Below are 26,523 nucleotides of genomic sequence, written 5' to 3'. Positions count from 1 at the left end.
GTTCTGCGGACACCCATATACCATATCCGATTAGCTACAATATTCTGCAAATCATGTTTTGCATTATCTTCAACAATATTATTTTATTATATAATTTTTACAAGCAAAAATATTTTCATCTGGGCATAAAGCTTTTATTTAAAATATTCATCAAGTCGTGGCCACTCACATAGTATTAGCTGATACAATAAGACAAATTCATCTACTGCAACAAACTCAAACAAAACATCATCCAGCACGCATTCAAGTCTCGCTTTCTCCTTTATGGCAGTTTCCACACTGACAAAGCTTCTTCGGCTGGTGGGACGACAAACATTCTGTAATCAGTAAAACAAGTAAATGTAAACAAAGTAGATGCAATAAATATGTCATTCATAGATATGTCATTCTAAAGCGTATCTATTGACAGCTTCCAAATCGGGAGTTGAATAGATTGCGAGTGTAATTTTAAAAACGATTAAACATTTAATAAAGGCACAAGTACGCCAAGCCAACGATTCGAAACTTTGGTTCTGGAAATTAAAGATTTGCAATGATCAATTGATTTTACCCACTTCCTACGAGTGAAAATAATTTGTAATCATGACTCTAATTTACCAAAGAAAATTCGAAAAAAATATTATAGCTAGGTAAAACGGCAGATAAGCTATGAAACGATGATTGGAGATAGCAAAGAATTATCATTTTATTAATTAGTATATGTATTTATGACTATAAAAAATATTACATTTACTAAAGTATAGAAGACTCTAAGTTAATTTACCTCTATTCTGTCTTCTTCTGCAGCAAAACGCTGCTGACGCCTGTCAGCTTTGGCCATAGGCTGTCTACTCTAATCTTTTACTTAAAGTTGCTCAGAAAACTCTGAGTAGTGGTCGCTCGAACTTGAAGCCATTTTAAAACTATGTATAACTTAGTAATTGTTGAAACGCGTTGAATCAGTAACGATGAGAATGAATTCTCTATGATGAGAATCTTCGAGATCACAGACAACGCGTTTTACGAGTGATAACATTTATTACGGCCTATATAAAAATTTCCCATGCATGATTGGCTAACGAATCGACCTCATATTTATCGCTCGTGGTTTCGTTTCAGATACCAAGCTTGTGACGTCACGAAATAGGCACCCGCTGGAACGTGAGCTTTTTAAAAGAGGGCCTCATTCAAACGCATATATCTCTGGACAGGGTTGGTCTACAAAGACAAAAATTGCATCAAATTGTAGCTGATGTTTTAGCCTTTTATGGGTCCTAATTTCATTTTTGACGCAACTACATCTTTAAGCAATGCATATCACTTAGAAAATGATGATTGGCCTATGCGGATTGCTTAAGCTCTATTCTATGTCATGTATATTCCCTTTCTACATGTATATTCCCTTTCATGACTGTTGCTATGGGACGAGTATTTAATCATTTTTGCAACCACATCATCTAATGAGAACACTATACCAGAGCCTATTTACTGGTGAGTAGTATATAGAGAGCAGATCTACACATAAAAGTGACGGATCCAGCGGGGGGATAGAAAAAGGGGGTTGTGAATTAAATTGGCTAGGGGTGTAGATTGAATCGTGTGGAGTTGAATGAGATGTTGGGGTTTGGGGGGAAATTGTGGTGTAGAGTAGGGGGTTGAATTCGAGGGGTTACGGATCCGCTCCTGGCGTAATCGGCGGATTATCTGTGGATGAGTCATCGGATTAGCGGGGGATGAGTCATCCGATTGAACGCGGATTATCGCGGGATTAGTCGGGGGAATCGTCGCGGATTAGTCGGGCGAATCGTCGCCGATTATCGGTGGAATAGTTGGGGTGAATATCTGGGACATCGAGGGCTGGATGGTTTTCCGGAGTGGATCTCGCGGATTATCGAGGAGAGCGAGAGATTACCTAGCGGATGAGTGAGGGGGTTAATATCTGGGACACCGAGGGGTTGATTTTCCGGAGATTGTTATATATTTGGTTGAATGAGAGATAAGTTTTTATTATAAAATATAAACTATAAATGTTACAAAAAATTCAAAATCATTCTGTCATTCGTTTTAAAAAGGAAAGTTTTGGAATACATCTTTCATCAATTTCTGTGTCACATCGAAGAACTAAAATAAGAGTTGATTTTCCCAAAGAATTGAGAAACTGAACAGGAAGTAACAAATCTAATCCTTCATTATTTCCAATATTATCATATATGAAGGTATCTTTAGGTGTAGTAGAATTTGAAATAGGTTGAAGATTACAGATAAAGTCAATATCTTGAAAAATCGATCCTGGAGGACATTGCAACATTGAAAGAGTAGAGTTATATCCACATAATTCTCCTCTGTAGAATAATTTGAAATCAATTAGAATATCGATTGTGGAATTTTGAACTGAATATTCACATTCAGAATATGTTAGAACTTGCTCCGATGAAGCTGACACTATAGGATTAAGGTATAGGTTTTTTCCATCTGTTTCATCTTCATTTAGTAGTTCTTTACACGCAAATCTGTGATTGCCTGGTAATGAATAACCACAATGAATGTAGTCCAATGGAAATATTCTTCCGCATGTTTCATTATTCTTGTGATATAAAGTAGTTTCTTCGAATGGAAGTAGTAATGAAACTTCAAATTCATTGAGTGTTCTGCTTAAGCAGTTATTCGCATCGGTAACATATTGAATTCTTTGATTTCCATTTATTATTCCCGTAAAGCGTAAAATGAGAAATATGATAATGTGCAAATTCATTATAGTCATAGTGTCTTTTTAAAATACTACTCTCTTGACTGAAGTAGGCAAAGAAAATGCATAAAAAAGTATGTCAATATAATATATATAGTTCATTCTTCAAAATTATCTTGAAATACTATACAAAAAAAAAGTTATTCAATTCTATTTGATGAGTCAATCCTTCTTGGATATAAAGTGATTAAATATAAAGAATTATGCAAAGTCTAACTGTGATGATTATCAATTCTTCCCATTGATATGTAGGAGTTCACTGAAGTAACGATTTGTAGCATGTTGATCATTGGTTTCTCCTCTCAAATATGGATAAAGTCTTGTTTCGGTTAATATTATGTTTGAAGGTGTGTTCCAATCAAGTGAGGATAATAATGATAGTTGGACTTTGTCAATCCTTGGTCCGATTTGAGCAGATTCCAAACACGTTCCAATATCGAGTTCGGCAAAAGTCTCATGAAGTTCTTGTCGAGTCAATCCTTCATTTCCATATCGTATTTGCATTATTCTAATACAATATTGACATCCTCGAGCTCCCTCGAAGCATCCACACTGACTTTCTAAATATGTTACGAAACGTTTATAGATATAGAATCCGATAACATAGTAAAAAGTTTCTTCAGTAACTCTTCTGATGAATTTTTTCGTGTTTTTCTTTACAACCACTCTTGATAATTGTCCATCCTTAAGATGAGCTGGAATAAACTCCTCTAGAAATATAACCGACATTGTTTCTGTTTTCTTCGTTTTTTTTTTTTTTGGTATCTTCACCAACAGAGCTAAATTGAAGAATGGTGGAGAAATCTAGAGGAGTAGACTTAATATCATTCCGAATCTTTTTTTTTTTATTTTCATCCAACAGATTTTTCATCTATAATTACATCATCAATTTCATGCTCGATTTCCTCTTCCACGCTTTCTCCGATTAATGGAAATTGTGCTATATGAATGAGTCTTCTGAAGAGCAGTTGTTTCGTTTCATCACGTTGAGTAGGATGAGTCATGTAGTGCCGAATTCTATTCCAAAACACGGTTTCAAAAATCGTTTCTTCCATCGTTTTAAAATCGGTCGCGATAAATCTGTTAATCCATTCTAAATCAACCTCTTTTCCAATTTTACCTTCTCGAATGGTAGCTTCAAGATCAACCCATTCAAAGGTCATCTTCAAATCTGAGGGTGTTATCGATATTTCTTTTACACATAATGTTGATTCCAAACATTCCCTGCATTCCAACGCACTGCAGACACAGTTGGACTTTAATCTTTTCAATGACACAACTTTTCTAATAGCAGCTGTTCCTAGAATGTAGTATAAACATTCCTCGGTAAGATGTGTATGAATTTGTTCATTTTTGTCAAGATGAACCAATATGTTATCTGGGATTATTTCTGCAACCTCGAATGGAACAAAATCTTTAATCAGAATGTTTTGAGTCATGTTACTATGAGAAAGTCTACATTCGAAATGATTTTACATTGGATAGTATATTGAATTTATATGAGCTTAGTTATATATTATTGATATTGTATATACGAAAAGAAGAGCCAATGAAGAAAATAAAATTTTATAGTAATAATACATCGAGGAGCAAAACTCTACTATCATATATACTTAACAACAAATTCACTTCTAAAAATTATGCTAAAATATATTCTGTGCTCACTCCATCGTTACATACTCTTCTTTTTGAATAAAAATATGTTAATCCAGTTCTAAGTTGAGTGTATGAGAACACTCTATTGTCTTTTTTTACAAAACCTTTGTTTACCCCTTCCTTAGGAGATCTTGAATGTAATACTTTTAAAAAAGTGTCTTTTGTAAAACTATTCGTAGTTTTACTTAATCCTTTACTGCTATGCTTTGTAGAATGAGTTTCATCATTCCAGCAAAAGTAAGTCTTAGAATTTAAGGCTACTATTCCATGTCCTGAAAATTCTACTTTGAATAAACCAGGAGTCCTTATATCATATTGATATACTTCTTTGCAACAATTTTGTAATTCCCACAACTTTGTAGGAACAGATTTACAGAGTTGGAAATCATCCGCGTGTCGATCGCAATACATCCTAGGAAACCATTTTCCATATTCTTTGTAGTATATATCAGCGACCTCTTTTCTAACGATATTATCCATAGGTGCTGAAAGAGCCATGTAGGCACTATCTGTATCCATCGCCACATACTGGAAGTCCTTTCTGTCGAAGTATCTAAAATAAAAAAATTTCAATCCTTAATTCTTGTTATCTTAGTATTATAATACTCCCATTTCAAAAATTATCATTCAAATGTTTACCATTTTACATATTTTTTCTAAAAGATACAAATGAGATTACTTACCTATCCATGAAGTCATAGTAGAACTCCAACATCCGAAGTTTAGCCAGTTGTAATATGGAGAATCCGATATGTACAGGTATATCCATTTTCATCTGAATAAATATATATACAGTCCTATTAGATTCCTTTACATATATTAGCTCAAGTAAATTTTTCATTATGATTCAATTATATCAATAAGATAATAAATATATACTACTAACCGAAGGCTTGTGTTGAGTCAACTCATAGAAGCTATCATCGATTTCCTCCAAAGATTCAAATCTGTGTGATCGTATTCTCAAGGATGCTTCATAATCTCCTTGAATATACTTGACATTTCGATGTTTTAATTTCTCAGTGATTGTTTTCCCGTACGATGAATTTCCAATGAGTTTATTGGTTGTGGCTATCAACTCTTGGTCAGGATCTTTGTCACCAGCTCTTCTAGCATTTGAGACAGATTCTCCAAATGACTTGAAAACTCTTCTAGGGGTGTATTCTATGACTTGATATATTTTGGTTATAATCAATCCATGATTAAGATACCATTTTGCTAAAGTGGTGAGTAGTAAAATTTTTTCTCCAAACATACTCCCCACCAAAGTTCGTTGTTCTTGAGGTAGCATCCCTTCCTTTTCAGCAAATTCTTTCATAATTTCACTAAGATGATTTCTATTCAAAGATGTATTCTTGAAAATGGGGCTCATTTCTGAAAACTTTTCGTATAAGTTTTCAGGAACAGATATATCGCATTCAATGAATCCATATATCTCCCCTTTTATAATCTGCTGAATAATCTCATCCTTGGTGGCAAAGGAATTGGAAGGATAAAACTCTTCGTTGAAGATACTAATAAAGTTCTTAATCTCGGTGTTATCCTCAATCATCTTGTTCCATTCACACTCCCAGATTCTTACTAAACGATATCCAAGTTCTTTAACATATTCTTCCTTCTTTATCGTTTCCTCCAGAACTTCACTCATGGGTCGATTCTTATATGGATGTATACTTATTCCTTTGGTCTTGTTACAGTTATGTCCATGCCAGAAACATCCATGAAATTGAAACACTGTATTCGATTCTTCACAATATCCATCAACAGGAAGATTATGTTGTCCAATTCTAAATTCTTTATCGTTGTTTTTATGTAAGATTTGAATATTGTCCTTCCAAGTCAAAAATTGTAACCATCCATGAGCAGCCATGCTATTTTTTCGAGAATGAGTGTATGCAAATCCATTTTCGAATCGTCTTATTCTAGGGTTTCCAGTAGGCATTTCTTGCATCATAGTCCACAAATATAATGCATTTGCATCAACTCCTAGAATAAGTTCACAAAGTTTGGATTCCTTTCCAAACTTTCTTTCTCGAATCAGTGTTTTCTTCGACTCATGAAGTCTGTGAAAAACAATGCTAGGTCCACCTACGATATTGTCCTTGATAGTAAAGTAAATATCTTTATCACTTTCCTTGATCAGACAGACAGGTTGACAAGCTTTGAAATGATGTGATGAGATTGTCTGATGATGAGAACTCATAGGATGAGGAGGCGAATCTGAAAGTTTCAACATCCATTTTACTGCCAATCCAGGAAGTGAAATGGCATCTTTCAACATATCGATTCCCATGGTTCTGTAAACTTCTTTTTGTTTTTCTACAGCTTCAACAAATGGTACTACATCGAGATTGTTGTACCATACTAGAAAATCTTTTAACGTTTTCATCTTCTCTTGTTTCCAAATGTTTAAACAGATTTCATAATCAGCATCCGAAATATGTTCATCTCTCAAAGAACTGTAAAAGCATTCTTTAGCTGGTAGAAACGATTGTTTCAACTTCTCAAGATCATCCATATATTCATAAGGATAGAATCCTTTTTGTTGAGAGCATTTGAAAGCTTTGAGATACTTTGCATAGGAAAATCCTGGAGCAATGAAGTTGGAAATATCCAAGAATTTGAATCTTCTTGATTGAATACAGCTCATCTTGTTTGTTCTTTTCACTACAAAATCAAAATCTTCGTCTTCTGTGTCTTGAAGACATCGAAGTAGAGGTCCTTTCATCAAATTCAGGTCGTAGTTTTGTGAATTAAATCCTAGAATCGGAATACATGAGATGAATTTGTCGAAACGATTAAATAAATGACAAAATTCCTCTCTTGAATGGTATACTCGAGGATTGGAAAATTTGCAGGATTTAAATCTTTCTTCAACTTTTCCTTGCTTTTCAGCTTTTGCCTTCATCAACTGTCTAATGTAGTAAAGTTTTTTTTCAAGGATATCCCGGGCTTCATCAGCAATTTGGGAAATATACTGAACAAAAGAAGATATACAAGAATCAGTATCTCCCTCACTTACAAAACACTTTGGATCCTTAAATCCGGGTACATTTGAACAAACTGATATACTCATCAATTCGTGTCTCGATGTGAATGTAACCGAATTGGAATTTGGTGGAAGGTCGGATTTTGGAAGATAACACTCGATATCATAGGTGATTAAAAAGGGATAATAAGTATCTTCTTCAGCCACGGATATTCCTATCTCTCGTTTCAGTTGTTCGAAAATTGTAGGTGTTGCCTTAAACTTTCCTCCTTCGAAGATGAAGTTTGTTACTACTTCTTGACTACATTTATGTCTATTGAAATTTCCTCTTTTTGTAAAGCTCACTTCACAGGAAGGACAACTAAACCCTTTAGTATAAGCATTAACATCCTTGATGAAACTGAAATGAGAGTTCTGCAAATCGAGGAAGAGTTCCTTTCCCTCTTTTTGGGACGATGTCCAGATGACTGTTGAGGTTTCATCAGCATTCAGAGAAAATACGGTTATACGGAGGTCAAAACATTTCTCAAGAGAAATTAAGTCTCCTAACTCAATTCCAGGAAAATTATTCATCAGAACTTTGTTGGATGAGGAAGAAGAAATGTGATTCGAGTACTTTTGAAATAGCACCTTCACAAGTAGCTGTTTTGGTCTTTGTCTGGTGCAACTACATCGGTTTGAACACTTACACATTTCCTTCAATGCTAAACATCTGAAGAAACAGAGATTGTCTGTGTAAGGAGTGCAGCTATGAGGAATGTTATGCATAGTGATTACATGTCGATTGTTAAGAATGTGAGTCGGAAGATCTGAAGCCATTCCTATTTGCCCCATTCCAATCAATTTATAGAAATAGAATGAAATATTGGTAATTACATTCAATTTCCAAGCTGTATTCGGGCGTTCTCGAATCGCTATAGCAGCAAGATCTTGTCTTGTCAATTCTTCAAAGAAATTCTGTAGTTCCTGTCTTGTTGTAATCAGTTTTGCTTTTTTGAAAATTGTAGCATTATTCGATGAAGCATGAAAATATCTTAATTCTCCTGAAGTTTTATGTTCAAGAATGCATCCCACACTACAATTTAACTTAGCTCTTGTTTGTATCCCATTCCAAGTTGTCAACATCTCGTTCCATATTCTTTCCGAATGGTTTGGAGTTGGAAGTTCTGCTTGAGGAATATTTCCATTCCATAAATTTACGTTTAACGTTTCAACAATTCTTCCTCGTCGTCTTTTTGTTTTCATAGCATTCCAATATCTTCTTATTAACTCATCCCATTCCTCATCATCATTAACAGGAATGATATCCTGATTATCTTGTTCTCTTTCATTTTCGATAGGAACGATGGGCTCGACTCTATCATTAATACCAACTAAATTGTCATCATCAGCGTCCACTTCATTTTTGTTTCTTTCGATTTGATTTGTAGGTTGATTAGATAAATATCTATTTTCTTCGATTTCATTTGTATTTTCTTCTTCTGATACATCTGATTCATCGGATTCATCATCAGCAAGATTTCGAGTAATAGGAGTTACTGTTATCTTAGATCGACTAAGATCTCCTCTTCCAATTTGAGTTGAAGCAGAACGAAATGAAGAATGATGAGAAACAATCTTTACTTTTTCGAAAATGAAAGGGGGATTGGAAACTTGTATAATAATCGAGGCATCATCATCATCATCATATTCGTGATATTGTTCCGAAGAATCATTAGTTGATGTTGTAAACGATTCTGAACTTTCATTCGATTGGAGATGAATGTGTTTAACATGTCTTTTGAGGTTTGATTTTTTGTTAAATGAAGTCGAACATTCTAAGCAGATATATTTATTAGCTGAAACGGATGATACACTTCTTTCCCTACTTCTGCTTCTTTCTCTATTATCAATTGAAGTGGAAGGAGCAGAATTTTCCGATGAAATTAAATTATGCTCTCGTGAAAGCTTGAACATCTTTGAGGAAGATTTCCAGCTGCCAAGAATTAAAAATCTCATTTTACTATTCTCTCTACATTTATTCATTCATTAAAAATTTTTTCCACCAATTATTGTAAATCAACTCACCTCTTCAGATTTGCCCCAGTCTCCTTCTGAATGGGAAGATGCCGGATACATTTCCTTGATGTATTCAAATTTCGGAGATATATAATCCAGTGAAACAGAGATAATCCAAAGTTCTGAGAGAAGATTATACATAGATATCCAAATTGTAGAATTAATCCAAACTTTTGTGAGATATATAATCCAGTTAGTTCGGAGAAATATAATCCAGTGAAACAGAGATAATCCAAAATTCTGAGAGAAGATTATACATAGATATCCAAATTGTAGAATTAATCCAAACTTTTGTGCGAAATATAATCCAGTTAGTTCGGAGAAATATAATCGAAAGTTCTGAGAGAAGATTATACGTAGATATCCAAATTGTAGAATTAATCCAAACTTTTGTGAGATATATAATCCAGTTAGGTATAGAAATAGTTCGAAAAAAACTCTCAATAATGGTGAGTCCATCAAACTTGGCTGTATTTATACTAGTCAATTTCAAGGAGGTGGAACCTGCACAAAAGCTATAAATCACTTCTAATCCAACTTGTCTCACTCAACTTTCGCGAAATTGGATTTCGCGAAAGTGAATTTCGCGAAATTGGATTTCGCGAAATTACACATTATATATATTATATAGTCAACTTTCGCGAAATTGAATTTCGCGAAAAGTGAATTTCGCGAAATTGGATTTCGCGAAATTACACATTATATATATTATATAGTCAACTTTCGCGAAATTGAATTTCGCGAAAAGTGAATTTCGCGAAATTGGATTTCGCGAAATTACACATTATATATATTATATAGTCAACTTTCGCGAAATTGAATTTCGCGAAAAGTGAATTTCGCGAAATTGGATTTCGCGAAATTACACATTATATATATTATATAGTCAACTTTCGCGAAATTGAATCTCTCGATTTTCAATTTCGCGAAAAGTCTTCTGATATTATGGATGATGCAACTAAATTTATCAAAACTCATTAATCATTTGATGAGGAGAATTGTATATAACCAGCAGAATTTTACTAAAATGATATCAGTTCTTCATTCAAACTCAGAGAATTAACACACTACACAACCCTGGAGGATAATACTCAATCTGGAGTGATAAAACCTGGATCGAATAGTTCAGTGAAGATGACGAAAAAGAGAATTTCACCTGTATCTCTTTCTAACACGACTCCTTCAACGAAGAAGAAGAAATCCAACCAAATCGAAACGAATTTGGAGCAAAGGGTAAAAGATGTGGCAGACAAGTTAAGAACATTAAGTAAGGCTACTTTAATGGAAGCAAAATCACTGCAGAGAATGTCAGATCTTTCAATAGGATTGATTATGGAGGTGACAAAAACGGAAGAAGCTCATTCGATCCATGGAGCGTGCTGTATCATTCACTTCAACTATGTGGAAAATGGGATTAGTAAATCTACTGCTGTATTTGCTCCAAAACGATTTCTGGATGGATCGCTGTCTTATCCAAGTATTATGGTATATCTTGGATTAAAACCTAAGGCTAATGGACAGGGAAGTTACCATGATTTAAGAAGAGTAACAGAAGGAACCTCAACTCCCTCAGATATGAAACGTACTCTAGCCAATCTGAGATCGAAGAAACTTGAAAAACTTATACAACATTTCGAGATTCGTCATCTCAAGGAGTTCAAAGCACCATCTATTTTCCACTATCACAATGTTGGAGCAAGTGAATACAAAGATGGTGAAGGCAATGTGGATGTGGTACCAACTGTAGCATTTTCAACCAAAGTTGATGGAGAGGAAGTTCAAGGAACTTTAACGATGCCTTCGAGATGTGCCCTTTCGTTGAAAGAAAATTGTCCGGGTATCATTATATACAAGGGGCTAGTAACATCTCACAATACTCGCGAATACTACGATGTAGTAGTCATGGGACATGAAGAAGCAAGCAGATTTTACGAGAGTTCGGTACAATGCAAAAAGGATCCTTCTATCTCACTTATTTCCGATGACGATGAGTGATTGATGAACAACTCGATACAAACTTCGTTTTAAAGAATGTACATGATCATTTTCTTATGTATATTCAATGTTTCATTTATACTATATTATCTTTATTCTGACTTATCTACTTGTACACTTCGTTTTAAAGAATGTACATGAACATTTTCTTATATATATTCAATGTTTCATTTATACTATATTATCTTTATTGGGACTTATCTACTTGTACATTTCATATATTTCAAGTTAAACATAAACTATTTTATTTTTATTGAAACGAAATGATGATGGAAATAATGAATAATACATATAAATATATCTTTTAAAGTGAATAATTTTGTAATAAAACTGATCTTTCATTCAACATATATGAAAAACCGAAAATAAAAATCCTTAAAATTCTTAACCATTCAAGAGCTTCAACATTACAAAAACATCAAATCTTCAAAAAAAATAACTTTGTACATAAACACTTTCTCATATATATTCAACGTTCTCAAATATATAACATTCTCCACTTTGCACATAAACACTTTCTCATATATATTCCATGTTTCAAATATATAACAATCTCCGAAAAATCAACCCCTCGGTGTCCCAGATATTAACCCCCTTACTCATCCGCTAGGTAATCTCTCGCTCTCCTCGATAATCCGCGAGATCCACTCCGGAAAACCATCCAGCCCTCGATGTCCCAGATATTCACCCCCACTATTCCACCGATAATCGGCGACGATTCGCCCGACTAATCCGCGGCGATTCCCCCGACTAATCCCGCGATAATCCGCGTTCAATCGGATGACTCATCCCCCGCTAATCCGATGACTCATCCACAGATAATCCGCCGATTACGCCAGGAGCGGATCCGTAACCCCTCGAATTCAGCCCCCTACTCTACACCACAATTTCCCCCCAAACCCCAACATCTCATTCAACTCCACACGATTCAATCTACACCCCTAGCCAATTTAATTCACAACCCCCTTTTTCTATCCCCCCGCTGGATCCGTCACTTTTATGTGTAGATCTGCTCTCTATATACTACTCTGGTGCAAAGGGGATGAGTTTAGTGGATAGTGTGATAATGGATAGTATGAATATCATTATTATAGATGATCACCAAATTTTGGCCAAATAATTCTGTGTTTCATTCATTTCGTGAATTAAATCAGAACCAATGAAAAAGTAGGCATGGGTGGCCGTACCTTAAGCAACATGAAACACTTTGGTGATGATAATTACCCATTGCGGATTTCTTGATTTACGTTTTCTTTAATGATCGTTGCTGTGAGATCAGTATTCCATTGTTTTTGCGAACGCAATGTTAAACAAGAACGCTATACCACAGCCTATTGGCTGATGTAAAAGCATATGGGTTTGTGATAGTCTGAATATAATTATTATAGATGATCACCGAAGTAGTGTGTGATTACCACTGACATACGGTGATATTATGTGAACCAGTATTTAGTTGTTGTTAACAAAAGAGATTCCAGTAAGAATTGTTGATTCACTACCAATATCTAATGGCAGCACAATTCTAAGGTATAAAAGGGATAAAACTCTTGTACGTGTCAGGGGGTGTCAGCTGTAGCTGATAAATAGCTATTTATATTGAGACTGTTTATATAAGGCAGATAAGAACCTAGCAGACGTGCTTTTCCATGCTCACTTTCTCTAATCTTAGCATTTCTCCAATTAACTACAAAATATTTCTGCAGCCATATCTGTCATTACGTTGTTGTGTAAATTTTAACAATATTTATAATATTTACAAAAATCAAAAATAGCATATAAAACTAATAACAGGAAGTGGGTCATAAATTAGCGCCACTAATGCATCTAGCCATTTATATTTTATCGTAAAACATGACACAAGGCGCAACGTTAAGGCACAACGTTACAGAAAGTAGTGGTATAATGTTTCCATTATATATAAACATATATATATATATATATATATATATAAGTATGTGTATATCTGGCTGGCTATATATATATATATATATATATATATATATATATATATATATATATATATATATATATATATATATATATATATATATATATATATATATATATATATATATATAGCCAACCAGATATAGTGGTGGAACCAACCAGATATAGTGTTGGTAGACAAGGAAAACAGGAGGGCTACTATAATAGATATAGCAGTACCCAATGACTACAATATAGCCAGCAAAGAAAAAGAAAAGGTAGAGAAATATCTCCCTCTTGGAGAAGAAATTGAAAAATGCTGGAATGTAAGAACAACTGTAATCCCAGTAGTCATTGGGGCACTGGGCGCAATAACACCGGCGCATAAAATGTGGCTTGCCCAAATACCAACAACAATCAACTCAGGTGAGTTGCAGAAAAGTGCGCTATTGGGAACAGCTAAGATCTTGAGGCGAGTGCTCAAACTCCGAGGTCTCTGGTAGGAGACCCGAGTTAGAGCAGAATTTACCACCCATACGGGGTATCCGGGGTGAGGAAACATTTATATATATATATATATATACATGCATAGATGTACATGTATATTTATATACATTTATTCGAACCAAACCAATGACTGTCAGCACCCTCTGCTAAACAGCGTTCCATATTATCACATGTTAGACCTTATCTATGGCCAGACTTTGCTATTGATAATACCAGCGCCGTCATACAGTTGCGTCAGTTTAAAGTAAGAGATACACTATCAAATATTTACTCAGTTACCATAACACTGATAAGTCGGTGACAGACAGTCTACCTGACTTTCATAAGTTTTGTAATTATGTAATTTGATTACCGTCAACCAAGGAGTGCTGATTGTTTATTTATTGATTTTTTTTAGTTCTTATGATGAAAAAAATATTAATGATGTAAAATCAGCAAATGCCTATCCAAGGAATGTTACAAAAATTTTAACTCAAAGCAACAAATACTGAAAAAATGCTGCAAAGGATCGGCTTTCAGTACATTCACCATAGAACATATATCTTTTCTAAATTTTTTGTAGTTCATATTTAAGTAGTCAATAAACTTTTGGATAGTATGAAAATACGGTTGCTTCATGAAAATATTCTAACCTCATGCAATTGCTTTGCGTTGTTTAAACCCTATTGTGGGCGAGGTTAGATACTGGCTTATTTGTCTCCCAAGCTTGTTAGTATATAAACAGATAAAGTGAGCCTGCAGAGTCATTAGTGTCCGCGCTACGCTACCATGGCTGTTCTTTTACAACTCACGCTGCTCACTCTGCTAATATCAGCTGCACAATCTAATATTATTGAGCCCGACACGATTGAACAAGAGTTATTCTTTTATCAACATCAAATCTACGCTATACACCAAATATTGAAAACTGAGTGTCCGGACCTCATCAGATTTAAACGTGAACTCTACCATGATGAATTCACATCGCTACATTTGAAAGCGGCAAAAATTGCTTACAATAATTTGCTGAGAACTCTGACGTCATGTAGTTCTGATGCTCAAACTAGTCATGCTGTAGGGACAAGCTCATCCACCACCCCAGGTAATACATGTTTCTTTAAAAAATGACTACGCTTTGTGTAGAGCTTCACTGGTTGCTTTTAAATTAAATCCATATTGTACCTACTGTTAAATATTTTAAAGCCTGCTGATAATTTTTTTAAACTACTTAACTGATACAAACTATCATACTCTAACTGCTTAGCTAAATATTTACCTGTTCTACTGAAGTGTAAAGATCAACAGCAGATGTTATGAAAAGACCACAGCACTTCGACGAACAAAAATTATTTCTAACCAAGTTCAGAAAGAAGAATTTTACAATTTTACACAGAAAACTTAGTCTGTTAAACTTAGAACACTGAGAGCAGTTATGCATTTTTATTGTACTGAGCTTTTCTTTAATTTGAAATGTTTAAAGGCATGCATAGAAAACTTTCATAATTCGAGTAACTTTAATCCAGTTTTGTTTACAGAAGCCAGATCAACTTTAGCCGCTACCAAAAATGAAGCAGCAACAACAAAAACATTGTCCGTAAGCAAAGGTAATCTCTACTTTCCTCACACTCAGCTGCTTCTCTTTATCTAATTAAAACTTAACCGTGTTATCCTGTGATTAATTACTAGTTTTGTATTTACTAAACAATGCAAATAATAATAGTTTTTCAATGAATTTGTTTAATACTTTAATAGATTGTCAGGAGCATTATGAACGTGGAGCAACTACCTCTGGAGCCTACCTAATAGATCCATCTACCAACAGCGTAAAACCATTTCCCGTTTGGTGTGATTTTCTTGATGGTCATGGATGGACTGTTTTCCAAAAACGTTTTGATGGCAGCGTGGAATTTTACCAATATTGGTTGAACTACAAAGAGGGATTTGGCAATATGACTGGAGAGTACTGGCTGGGTAAGAATATTAAATTTAGTTTCTCTTTAAGAATATTATTAAACTATTATAACTACATGTAAATATGTTCTCATAGATATTTTCTCAGTTTGTTCAGCGTGAAGTGTTTAAATAGTAAACCTAACAAAGAGAGCAATATATAAAATAGCATTACTATTAATTTTTTGTTGCTTTGAATATATAAACATTCTATAATCTTTGATTTATTCTGTGTTTAACTTTAACAATGAATGTATAAATAGGTATATTCAACATCTAACTTTTTTCTACTTCACTGTTAAATATATAATTTAGTAATAAAACAAGCTGAAGATCCCTTTCCTATTTATCTGCATATCTAAGTCAATTTTCAAACTCAAGTCTGCTCCTATTCAGCTTCTAATAACATATATTATTACTCAAAGTTTTAGCATGACAACTAACAACTGAATTGACCTCTATGAGCTAGGAAACCAGATATTTTCTTTCATAATGTGTTACAGGAGGCCTGTCGCCATATGTACACCATTATTAATTACTATTATATGTGTTAATTTTAGGTTTATGATTACTATATTTCAGGACTAGACAAGCTCCATGCATTAACTCAGACTAATAGAAGGCTGAACATCCTTGTCAAACTCACTAATGGAACTGTAGTGTCTGGAACCTGGTCTAGCTTTTTCATTGGGAGTCAGGGAGACAATTACAAGCTAAATGTTAGTACATAGTACATACCGATATACATAAGTAAATGTATGCTAGCAGGCTTAGTGAGAGAGACAACTTTAATATGAATGCAAGTGCATAGTACATAGGGACAAATGGAAATAAATGTAAGCTAGTAGAGAAAGAAAAAAAGAGAGAGAAAGAGAGCGAGAGAAAGAGTGAAAGAGAGAGAAAGAGAAAGCGAGAGAGGGAAAGAGAGGAGAGAGGAAAAGAGAGAAAGGGAGAGACAGCAACAAGGAGAGGGAGAGGGAGGGTAAAAAGGAGAGAGAAAGTGATAGAAAAGGAGAGAGACAACTACAAAATAAATGTGAGTAAATAATGTAGTTCTTAGGTACATATGGAAATGAATGTATGCTAGCAGTGAGAGGAAAACTACAAACTTAGTGTGAATATTTAAAGACATGGAGAAATGAATGGAATCGGATAAAAATGATAAATAGACACACTGTATATCTAGCTGGTAAAAACAGGTGCATTTGCAAGTTTAGTTCAAGATGACAGTCAATCGACAGTCGGTAAAAATCATATACAGTAGCTCTGGTTGGTTAATCTGGATAGGAAATATTAAAATAATTTTGAACACTAAAAGGGATCTACATTGTATTCTTGCAAATGAACTGTTCTATAAGCTTTCTCTTACACATAGACATACCTTCTTTGATCATCAGTTAACTTTATGTGATTGGTCTACCAATAATTAATAATAATGACATAGTGAATCTTTTGATACCAAATAATTGTAATATGAATTTTTTTGCAAGTCAACCTTTAAGTAGTTATTCTGAAGAAAAAATATCAATATGATTTTGAACACTAAGAGGGAATGTGTTTCTCGCAAATAAACTGCCCTATAAATTGTCTCTTACACATAAACATAACTCCTATGATCATCAGCTATATTTATGTTGTTGGTCTACTAATAATTATATGTATATAAATGGACCTACCCAGTGACTGTTACCTCTGCCTCACACTGAGTAATTTATCTGTATTTTATATTCACAAAGCTATTAATAACTAAAACAAAAACCTCAAAACCTAAACTAAGTAAAAACTAGCTGATAAAATTCATATAATATATTAATAATAATCATAATAAACAATGCTCATAACACAATGTAATTATTGAGTGAACTAATCAGTTATTACAAATATTTATACTGTAGGAGTTATTTTTTCTCTACCTATTACTACTTTTCTCTTTTAATTTGGTTCATTGTTAGATTTAGAATATTGCTGGTATACATTTAACCAAATGAAGTGTCACACATATTTAAAATGTAAAATTCTATCGGAAAGCAATAATCGTGTAGAAACCAACATCAAAGTGCGCTTTTAAATAAATGCAATAGTTCTATGTCACTTTTGCTTGATAAAATATCATAAAAAATAAAATTCTAACTTGCTATGTATCTGATGTATATTGAAACTTGCAGTTCTCACCAAACAGTAAGATAGCAATTTGTGTTATAGAATACATTTATTCAGTTAGTATTTTGATTAAAAGTGTTATAACGATAAAAACTGATTTTCAATTGAAAAAATATAGCTGCTTGTAAGACTTCAATTCATACTCTTCTAATGTGCGAAATTTAATAGATTTGTATGCATAAGTAACAAAGGGTTTTAATCACCGGATTTCTATGCATAGAATAGATTCGGAGTTGACCTCTGCTGACCAATTTGCACCTCACCGTTTCCATGATTAAAAGTTGCACTTTATCAATTTTCCAAGACTAGCTATGTACTCTTCAAAACAGAACTTGTTAAGATATACTCACTTTTGGGTCTAGGTCCCTTGTTCATTAGTGCTTCATACACTTGTTGGACTAACTCAGCTAAGATATCAGATCAGAATTTTTTTATTACTGACAATATGAGTACCCCTCAATACTACAAAACAGCAGTGGAATGTACTACTTGCTATAAAATTATTACATCAGAGGTTGCATGAATGACAATCAGTTTTAGCCAAAAGAGTGTTTTAATAAATGAAGCGTTACGCCTAGTAGCAAAGCAGTGGGAGTCGGCAAAAGCAGCAGGATCATTTGTTTAATGAATGTTGTATTAAAAAATAAAAATGTAATTATCTCATTATTGTTGTATGAGCAACCTATCGTTAGCAATAGTATCTATAATAGACCCACGTGATAGCGTAATGAAATGCACTGATCTTTTTACTTCTACCAGGAATGCTTAATTGGGTAATTGATAAGCTTAATTTGGTATTATCAATTGTTATCAATTCAAATCCATCCGCTATGAGCGTTTCTGTGATTTTAAATAGTAGGTTCAATGCAAATGCCTCGGCACAATTTTTACTAATCAAAATGGCACCAACTTTATTTGAACTTGATTGTTTCTAGGATTCAGAGCAAAAAATGCTTCGATCTGTTTGAATCATTTAAACCCAGTTAATGCATAGTGCACAGTTAGTTTTATTGTAGAGTACATAATGGGTTTATATGTAAGGTACACAAAGGTACAATTGCACTTCCATAAAAATTATCAAAAAATATACTGCATAATATACAATTTTCTTTGCTGTGGAATTTATAGAGTCATTCTTTAAACAATTAAAAAGTTATTAAAAGTTTTGTTTTTTATAAAACTTGATCTTTAAAATATAAAAAGGTGTTTTTTTTAATAAAATTCAAATTTTGGTAAATAATAAAGTTCTAATGCTCAAAGTTATTATTTCTTTGAATGTACTGTTCATGCTAATTAATAAATTATTTATTGTAGATTTGTCATTCTCAACTATATTAATCTGTATTATATTATGTGTTTATGTATCTTACCAACAGGTTAGCAGTGTAGCTTATAATGGGAGTCTTTATGAACTTAGTCTCTCCTACCACAATGGTAGGCCCTTCTCTACTAAGGACAGAGACCATGATTTCTCAATGAGTCTCAACTGTGCAACATACCAACATGGTAAGTATAAACTTGTATGTAGCTGTCCATCTTTTCACAGCTCATATAAACATAATTATATTTATATGTATCCTAATACTACTATTACCTGATAACTAGTTATATTATATTATATAAACACTATTAACTCTACAATACTTATTATTATAACAGAACTAGTTAGAGTGTCTATCATGGAGTGTATATATCAGGTGATAGCATAATATAGCTAGTGAATATTTAATTTATTACTAGTAAACTGCATCATGTTGCTATAAATCTAGCAGCTAGGAATGCAGGCTAAGCGAATGTAGTACAATCATACCTCAACAAACGAGTGCCCCAAGATACAAGCAATTGGAGATATCGGCAAAATTTTGAGTCAGTGACTACTTTGAGATATAAGAAACCTTTAAGATATGAACTTACAACAGGTTTTCAATGGTCATCAATGGCCAAGTATGCGACAGGCTGTGTTCGAGAACAGCATCACTCAAATTTCATTGTTGATTTAGTGAAAAAAGTACAAAAGCTTGGCTTATAGTTACAGTGAGTGCTCAAAAAAGTCGCCGAGCCAGAAGCTGCTATTTAAAAAATTAGGACGATGACAAAATTGAAGTTTATTAAAAGAATAAAACTTAGCTTTAAGTGTTTGACTAAATTCATTTACATTGGTTAACGGCCAAGTGAGAGAGACTTGACAACTTTGTGTTTGATACACTAGACTAGCATGATGCAGCACGTAACATAACGGAAACTTTAAATTTAAATTAATTTATATGAAATTTAAAGTTCCAGTTATGTTACGCAGCGTCACGCTAGTCTAGCTTATTGAAAAACAAACTTTCGAGTTTCTTTCACTTCGCTGTTAGCCATTACATCTGTCTCAAAGTTAAACACTCCAAACAGTACTGTACTCAGTAATGTTACATTTTATTGCAAATCATAACCACTAAATAGTGAATTGTTACTTTGTGAGCATAGATAGTTAATTACAACATTTAAAAAGGTATTTTTTTCATCATTTTTTCCTGTTTTAAGTGTTTGTTCCTTAGTATGCAAACAAATTCATTTTAATTTAGTTAATTTGTAGAGAAAATATTGCATTGAGATACAACCACTTTGACATATGATTTCACGCCAAATATGTATTAAGGTTGAATGACGCGGTTTCACTTTATATTCAAATAAGAGTAAATGTTTTAATATAGCTTTGATTACGGGGGTATTTATATTATCATATGACTTATTGAGCTTTACAGTATAACATTATTTGTTGAAACCGTATTGCGCATAATCAAATAAAGAAAACAAATTACATTTAAAGATAATAATAAGTTATTATTGCAATAAATTTCCAGCAATTATCGATAAATTCTTAATTATCATTGTTGAGTATGTCTAACCTTGTTAACATTTACAATGAAATTGCTAGGAGATTGTAACTCCTATAGACACAAAGGAGTGATGGAAGTTTGTCTAGCTAACATTTTTACAGTCTTCATTGTCCTCTTTTTAATATTTTAGTAATAATTATGATACTAATAATTGTAACTTGTATCGGCTACTTAAAAGTTGCATTTAATTTATATGTCTCTAGTCAAACCCCTTATCTATCTGTACCATGATATTGTATGGTGATGACAGCTGGTCAGCTAGATCTGACAGTTGGTGTCTGAATGCAGGTTTGAGAGATTGTATGAGTTTAAACCATATACTTCAAATCATCATATGAACTTTAACCTTAAACATCAAACTATGAATAATTTAAACCAGATTCTTATACAAGTTACCTGCAGTAAAACACTTTCTAGTGAGCAGATACCGGCTGTTAACATTTAAAATTACTAAAGTTTTATTTTAAAATAGCTGTCTGTCTCACTTAAAATTAATAATAAACTCCATAAACATATTAGGAGAATAGCTCATAACTAAATATTTAATGGAAATTAATACAATGTTATTATAAAGTTAGCGGCCAGAAACACTGGCTACACATTATATATAGCATAAACAGATGAGAGCATTTATTTGGATTGTAAACATAGATAATTGTGTATATTGCAGGTGCCTGGTGGTACCAGGGTTGTGGGAATTCTAACCTCAATGGTGGCTATAATAATACTGGCAGGTCTTTGATCTACTGGTCTCCCTTATACCCGCTGAAAGAGACAGTGATGAGAATCAGTAGAGATTAAGTTGTATCAACTCTAGTCAATAGACACCACTAACTAGTTACTAAACTCTATTGACTTTATGATGCACAAACATGACTCTGTTGAAACTCTAATATACATGTATTATATTTATAATTATAGTACATGTTGGTTGTCTGATGATGTCACCATAAACACTCCTATAAGTCTTTTATGATTTTGTCTAAAATCAAATATATAACATAACAAACGCACTTTCTCTCACTATTGTAGGTGAAGTTGTAATTGTTTCGTAAAATATGGCTGCTGTCCAAACACCATGCATTCTGGGTAAAGCACCATCAATCAACTTATTAAAATATTCACAAGTTTATTAGAGAGCTGATACTTTTTTGTCAAATTTAAACTCATTACTACTACAATAATGAATATAATGACAATTAAAATGACCAACAACACATTTAAAATTTCTGTCACTCGTTTTAGTAATGTGGAGACCCTTTTGAAAATGTAAAATCAAGCATCATGCATATGAGCACGAATAAGTTATCGATACTCCAATAATTTAATTCACTGTATTGCTTTATAAAAAGAAGGACGATTATTTGTTTTCTTTTGTTTGCTGCTAAAACTTGTTTCAGTTAATTTTGTTATCAATATCAACGTTATGTGTTTTATTGATTTTGTTATCAATAGCAACGTTATGTGTTTTATTGATTTTGCTAGTTTCAGTTTGTTTTGTTATTGCTAGCAACCAAACAGCGTAAAACATCTAATTGAACGCCATGGCGCTGTATTTTTCAACCCTTCTTCTATGGTGGCGGTCAGTTAGAGGAGGTGTTCAAAGAGAAGCTGGCGGTGTATTTTTCCAAATGGCTCGTCAGACTTTTTGGAAGGAAAATCTAGCGCTATTGCGGGTGAAACGAACATCGCCTATATTTTGCTCTCTTTTTTCGTTGGAACGATATTAAACCTGTTGGATGCAATAAATCTGTCAACTTGTCTCTAACATGTCAAAGATCTCTTAATAAATGTGCATCGAGAAATATATTTATTAGTTGATATCTATTGTGTGCAATTGACATGTGATGAGATTATAGCCTGTGTTCTTCTTTGCAATTGGCTTGAGTTTTCAATTTTTATTTCATTTTGAATTTGAAGACATATTTTTAATTTACATCTTTATTTGATTTTATGACCATTTATAAAAATGACCGTCACTAATAAACTTTTGTGGCGTCACGGATCCGGAAATGGCGTCACAAATAATTGTTTTTGTGACGTCACGAATCAGCAAATGACCATCACTAATAAATTTTTTGTGACGTTACTTTCACATTCATGGCATCACCAATACAGTTTTTGGTGATGTCACAAATCCGGAAATGACGTGACAAATAAAATAAAAGCTCATTGCACTCTTTCATATGTTTGCTTCAATTTACAGCCAAAACTAACTTTTTATGTGCATAATAAGTGGAGTTATGAGCATCGTTCCATCGTAAACCATGTTAAGAAAGCTGCAAGGATATTTATAATTTATACAATAATAATCTATCAAATGATACAAATATTTATATTATGAACAATTGAAATAAATGAATCATACTTATATTACATGCAGAAACAAAAATTAAGGTTTTCAACACAAAAGTATTTCTATCGTTTGCTCGGATAGCTGCGTTCTGATTCTTGCTTGAATGGAACAAACATATTTTAGTTGCCCAATACTTCTTGTAATATCCTCTGACTTCAACTCTTCTTTTGCACTGCTGAACTAGTCGATGTTAGCGTGCAAACACATTTTAGCATAGCTTTCACGCGCTGCATTTAGTACAAACACAACTAGTAAAAGTTTGCTTAGTAAAAGTAACCTTTGGTCCAAAACTTGCAATCGGGTATTTGTACGCATGTCCTTCAAAGGATTAGGACCGCGTTAAGCAAGGACCACTATTAGCTTGAGATAGTAATCACTTCTATAGCGTTGCTATGAAAGTTCATCTACTGTCGTAAAATTAAGCCGTTGTTATATGTAGGCTTCTTCGAAGTAGAAAGACCGTGTTAAACAAAGAACTACTACTAGCCTGAAACCGTTATTGATTATTCCGATGGTGCCGCTTTTAAAGTTTTAACAAAAGAAAACAAAAATCTTTGGAATTGGATAGCGAGATAATAAATTGTTTGTGATATGAACAATTCATTAATAATTCGATTTTGTGTACACTTTTCTACTGGTCAGTTGATATTATGGGCTCGTAAAGATCAAATAATGCCAAAGTGGTGGTCAATCATGGTGGCGTTCAATTGGAGAGTGGCAGTCTATTTTTCAACCCTTCTCTCAGGGTGGCAGTCAATTAGCGGCGGCATTCAAAAAGAGGTGACGTTCAATTAGAGGTTTTACGGTATGTTATATTGAATGTTGTTAATTTCACTTTGTTTGGTTATTGCTAGCAGCCAAATATGCTGTATAGTTTGTTGTCAGTTTCAGTTTGTTTTGTTGTTGCTAGCAACCATATATGTTGTGTAGGTTGTTGTTAGTTTCAGTTTGTTCAGTTATTGCTAGTAACCAAATATGCGGTATAGGTTGTTGTCAGTTTCAGTTTGTTTTGTTGTTGCTAGCAACCATATATGTTGTGTAGGTTGTTGTTAGTTTCAGTTTGTTCAGTTATTGCTAGTAACCAAATATGCTGTATAGGTTGTTGTCAGTTTCAGTTTGTTTTGTTGTTGCTAGCAACCATATATGTTGTGTAGGTTGTTGAAATTACTGTCCGTTGCAGCGGCAACGCAAATTTGTTTATATAAGAGCATACGGAAGAGCATATAGAAGACATATGCGTATCACTTTCTACAATAAACTTGCTTGAACTAATGTAAAAGGTTTGAAGTTGTTTTATGTATAAATTGACCTTCCGGCTAACGTACAAATGAAGCCTACACACTGACACTCTTCATACGCTAGACACAACATATTTTATAAGCAGACGCTCAACAGGAGCTTAGTTAGTAGGGAGACTGGGAAGGGTTATGTCATACTTTGTTACTTTACCTACTGAAACGGTTTAAGGAAACCAATAGGTAGGTTATATTTTATTCTCCTTTATTCTATCTTCTAGCTCATCTATCTTCTTCTTCCCAGGGAAAACAGTAATAATTTTCAATATTTGGTAGTGTCACAGGCCATGGTTTTATGTATATGCATGTACCTTTGCTCTGTAAATTGATCAATATTATTCTATACTTATAAATTACAGAAATGTAAATTATTGAATTTTATAATTTCAGTTTTGACAGTGTAATGCTTTACAATAAAGTAAAAATTATAGATGTATTAGTGATGGTATAGTTATTTTACACACAGTTACTTCTTGATCTTCTTCTCACCCCTCAGTCTTTGTCTCAGTTCCTTATCTTTTCTTTTGGTAGCCCGAGTTCTTATTGCTGGTGGGGCTTTCCTTGATGCTTTCAAGGCTCAGTCCTTTGACCATGGTAGCCAGGTGGTCTGTCGCTATAGCCCTGATCACAGTGCTATGCCATTACACTTCACCAGTGGAGGCCCTGAGGGCTGTCCACTCTGAATTGAGAGGGCAGAGCAGCTGGTGCTGGGCACTGAACTCCAGCCTGGCCACCTCGGTCTCCTCAAATGCCCAGTCTGCTCTTGTCAGGTGCTAGGACCTGGTGTGCTGGTTTTTCTGCAGTGTCATGCGTTGCCACTGTCTGCTGTCTTCTAACAGCTGCAGGGTCCACTCTTCCTGTCTTCCATACAGTTCTTCATCGGCACCAGGCTCCATTGATAAGGCAGAGGTATTCTCTAGCGGCGCCGTCATTTTGCCGCTTTTTTCCTAAGCAGATCGTCTGCTAAACAGTGTTCCATATTAACACATGTTAAACCTCACCTTACCTAAGGCCAGACTTTGTTACTGACAGTGCCAAGGTTTTCATGCATATTCATCAGATGGAAGAAAGATATACACTATCAAATACTTACTCAGCTACCATAATACTGATGAGTAGGTGACAGACAGGCTACCTGACATTCATAAGTCTTACTAATATAAACTTTGAATACCATCAACAAAGGAATGCCAATTGCATGTTGTACATGGAGCCTCATGCATGTATTATTTAACACACTTTAAACTGTAAGCATGCATGTAAAACAATATATCGAAAAGCTAATACACACAAGGCAATTTTATTGTGGGCGTCTTGAGAAGCGCGGAAAAATTGCTGGCATGTACCCAAACAAACTTGAGTGATTTTCTAGTGAGTGATAATATAAGCACTCTCACAAACATCAAATAATATTCTGTCTCATTTTTTTTCAGTTGACAATAAATTTACCTTGATATGAAACAGCGATTTAGGCAGCAACGTAAACAACCTTGACCTTTGTAGAAGCCAATCGCACTTTTACGAATTGCGCGCTACAAGAACACATAAAAGATCTTTATATTTTCAACAATATTGTTTAAGGAGTTGTGTATACCATTTTACTTACATTCAGTTTTAATGTAATAAAGTTATGCGCAAATAATAATAAACAAATAAATGTTTAAAATTTTCAAGGTGGTCAGCGATTGAATCCCATATGTTAGTTTTTGTTTCTGATTCTTTGTGATCCTTATGTCTGCATATTTGTAATCCTTGTGTGTTGTGTATTACAGGACTGTGTGTTGTGTATTACTGGACTGTGTGCTCTTATCAAATATACTAGAAATTGCCGTGTCATACAGCCCACGACCAAAGTGATATTGGAAAAGAGAAAGGGTACTGATGGTTGAGAAGTGCAATATTTGCAGTCAAATGGCCCTGCAGTGCAATAGGATAACTGCAATGATAGCTGTAATGTACTGGGTGTTATTATATACAACAAACAGTAATAATGAAAGGAGAAGATTATATGTTTATATCTGTCCCCTTCAGTAGGATCAATGCAA

General features: G+C 33.8%; 1 protein-coding gene across 1 annotated transcript in view; it reads left to right on the top strand.

The window, feature by feature from the left end:
* LOC137396746 (angiopoietin-related protein 2-like) overlaps window positions 1-25,161 on the top strand; it is a 28,499-nt gene extending 3,338 nt beyond the window's left edge. Inside the window, exons 2-5 of the mRNA XM_068083052.1 lie at window positions 15,588-15,806; window positions 16,368-16,504; window positions 19,322-19,451; window positions 25,010-25,161. Of these exons, the coding sequence (XP_067939153.1) occupies window positions 15,588-15,806; window positions 16,368-16,504; window positions 19,322-19,451; window positions 25,010-25,161 (638 nt within the window). The remainder of the gene's footprint in view (window positions 1-15,587; window positions 15,807-16,367; window positions 16,505-19,321; window positions 19,452-25,009) is intronic.
* Window positions 25,162-26,523: the final 1,362 nt, after the last annotated feature.

Source organism: Watersipora subatra, chromosome 5, assembly GCF_963576615.1.
Source record: "Watersipora subatra chromosome 5, tzWatSuba1.1, whole genome shotgun sequence".
Taxonomy (NCBI): Eukaryota; Metazoa; Bryozoa; class Gymnolaemata; order Cheilostomatida; family Watersiporidae; genus Watersipora; species Watersipora subatra.
The sequence above is the reverse complement of the archived record's forward strand: the minus strand, read 5'-3'. Positions and strand labels throughout refer to the sequence as shown.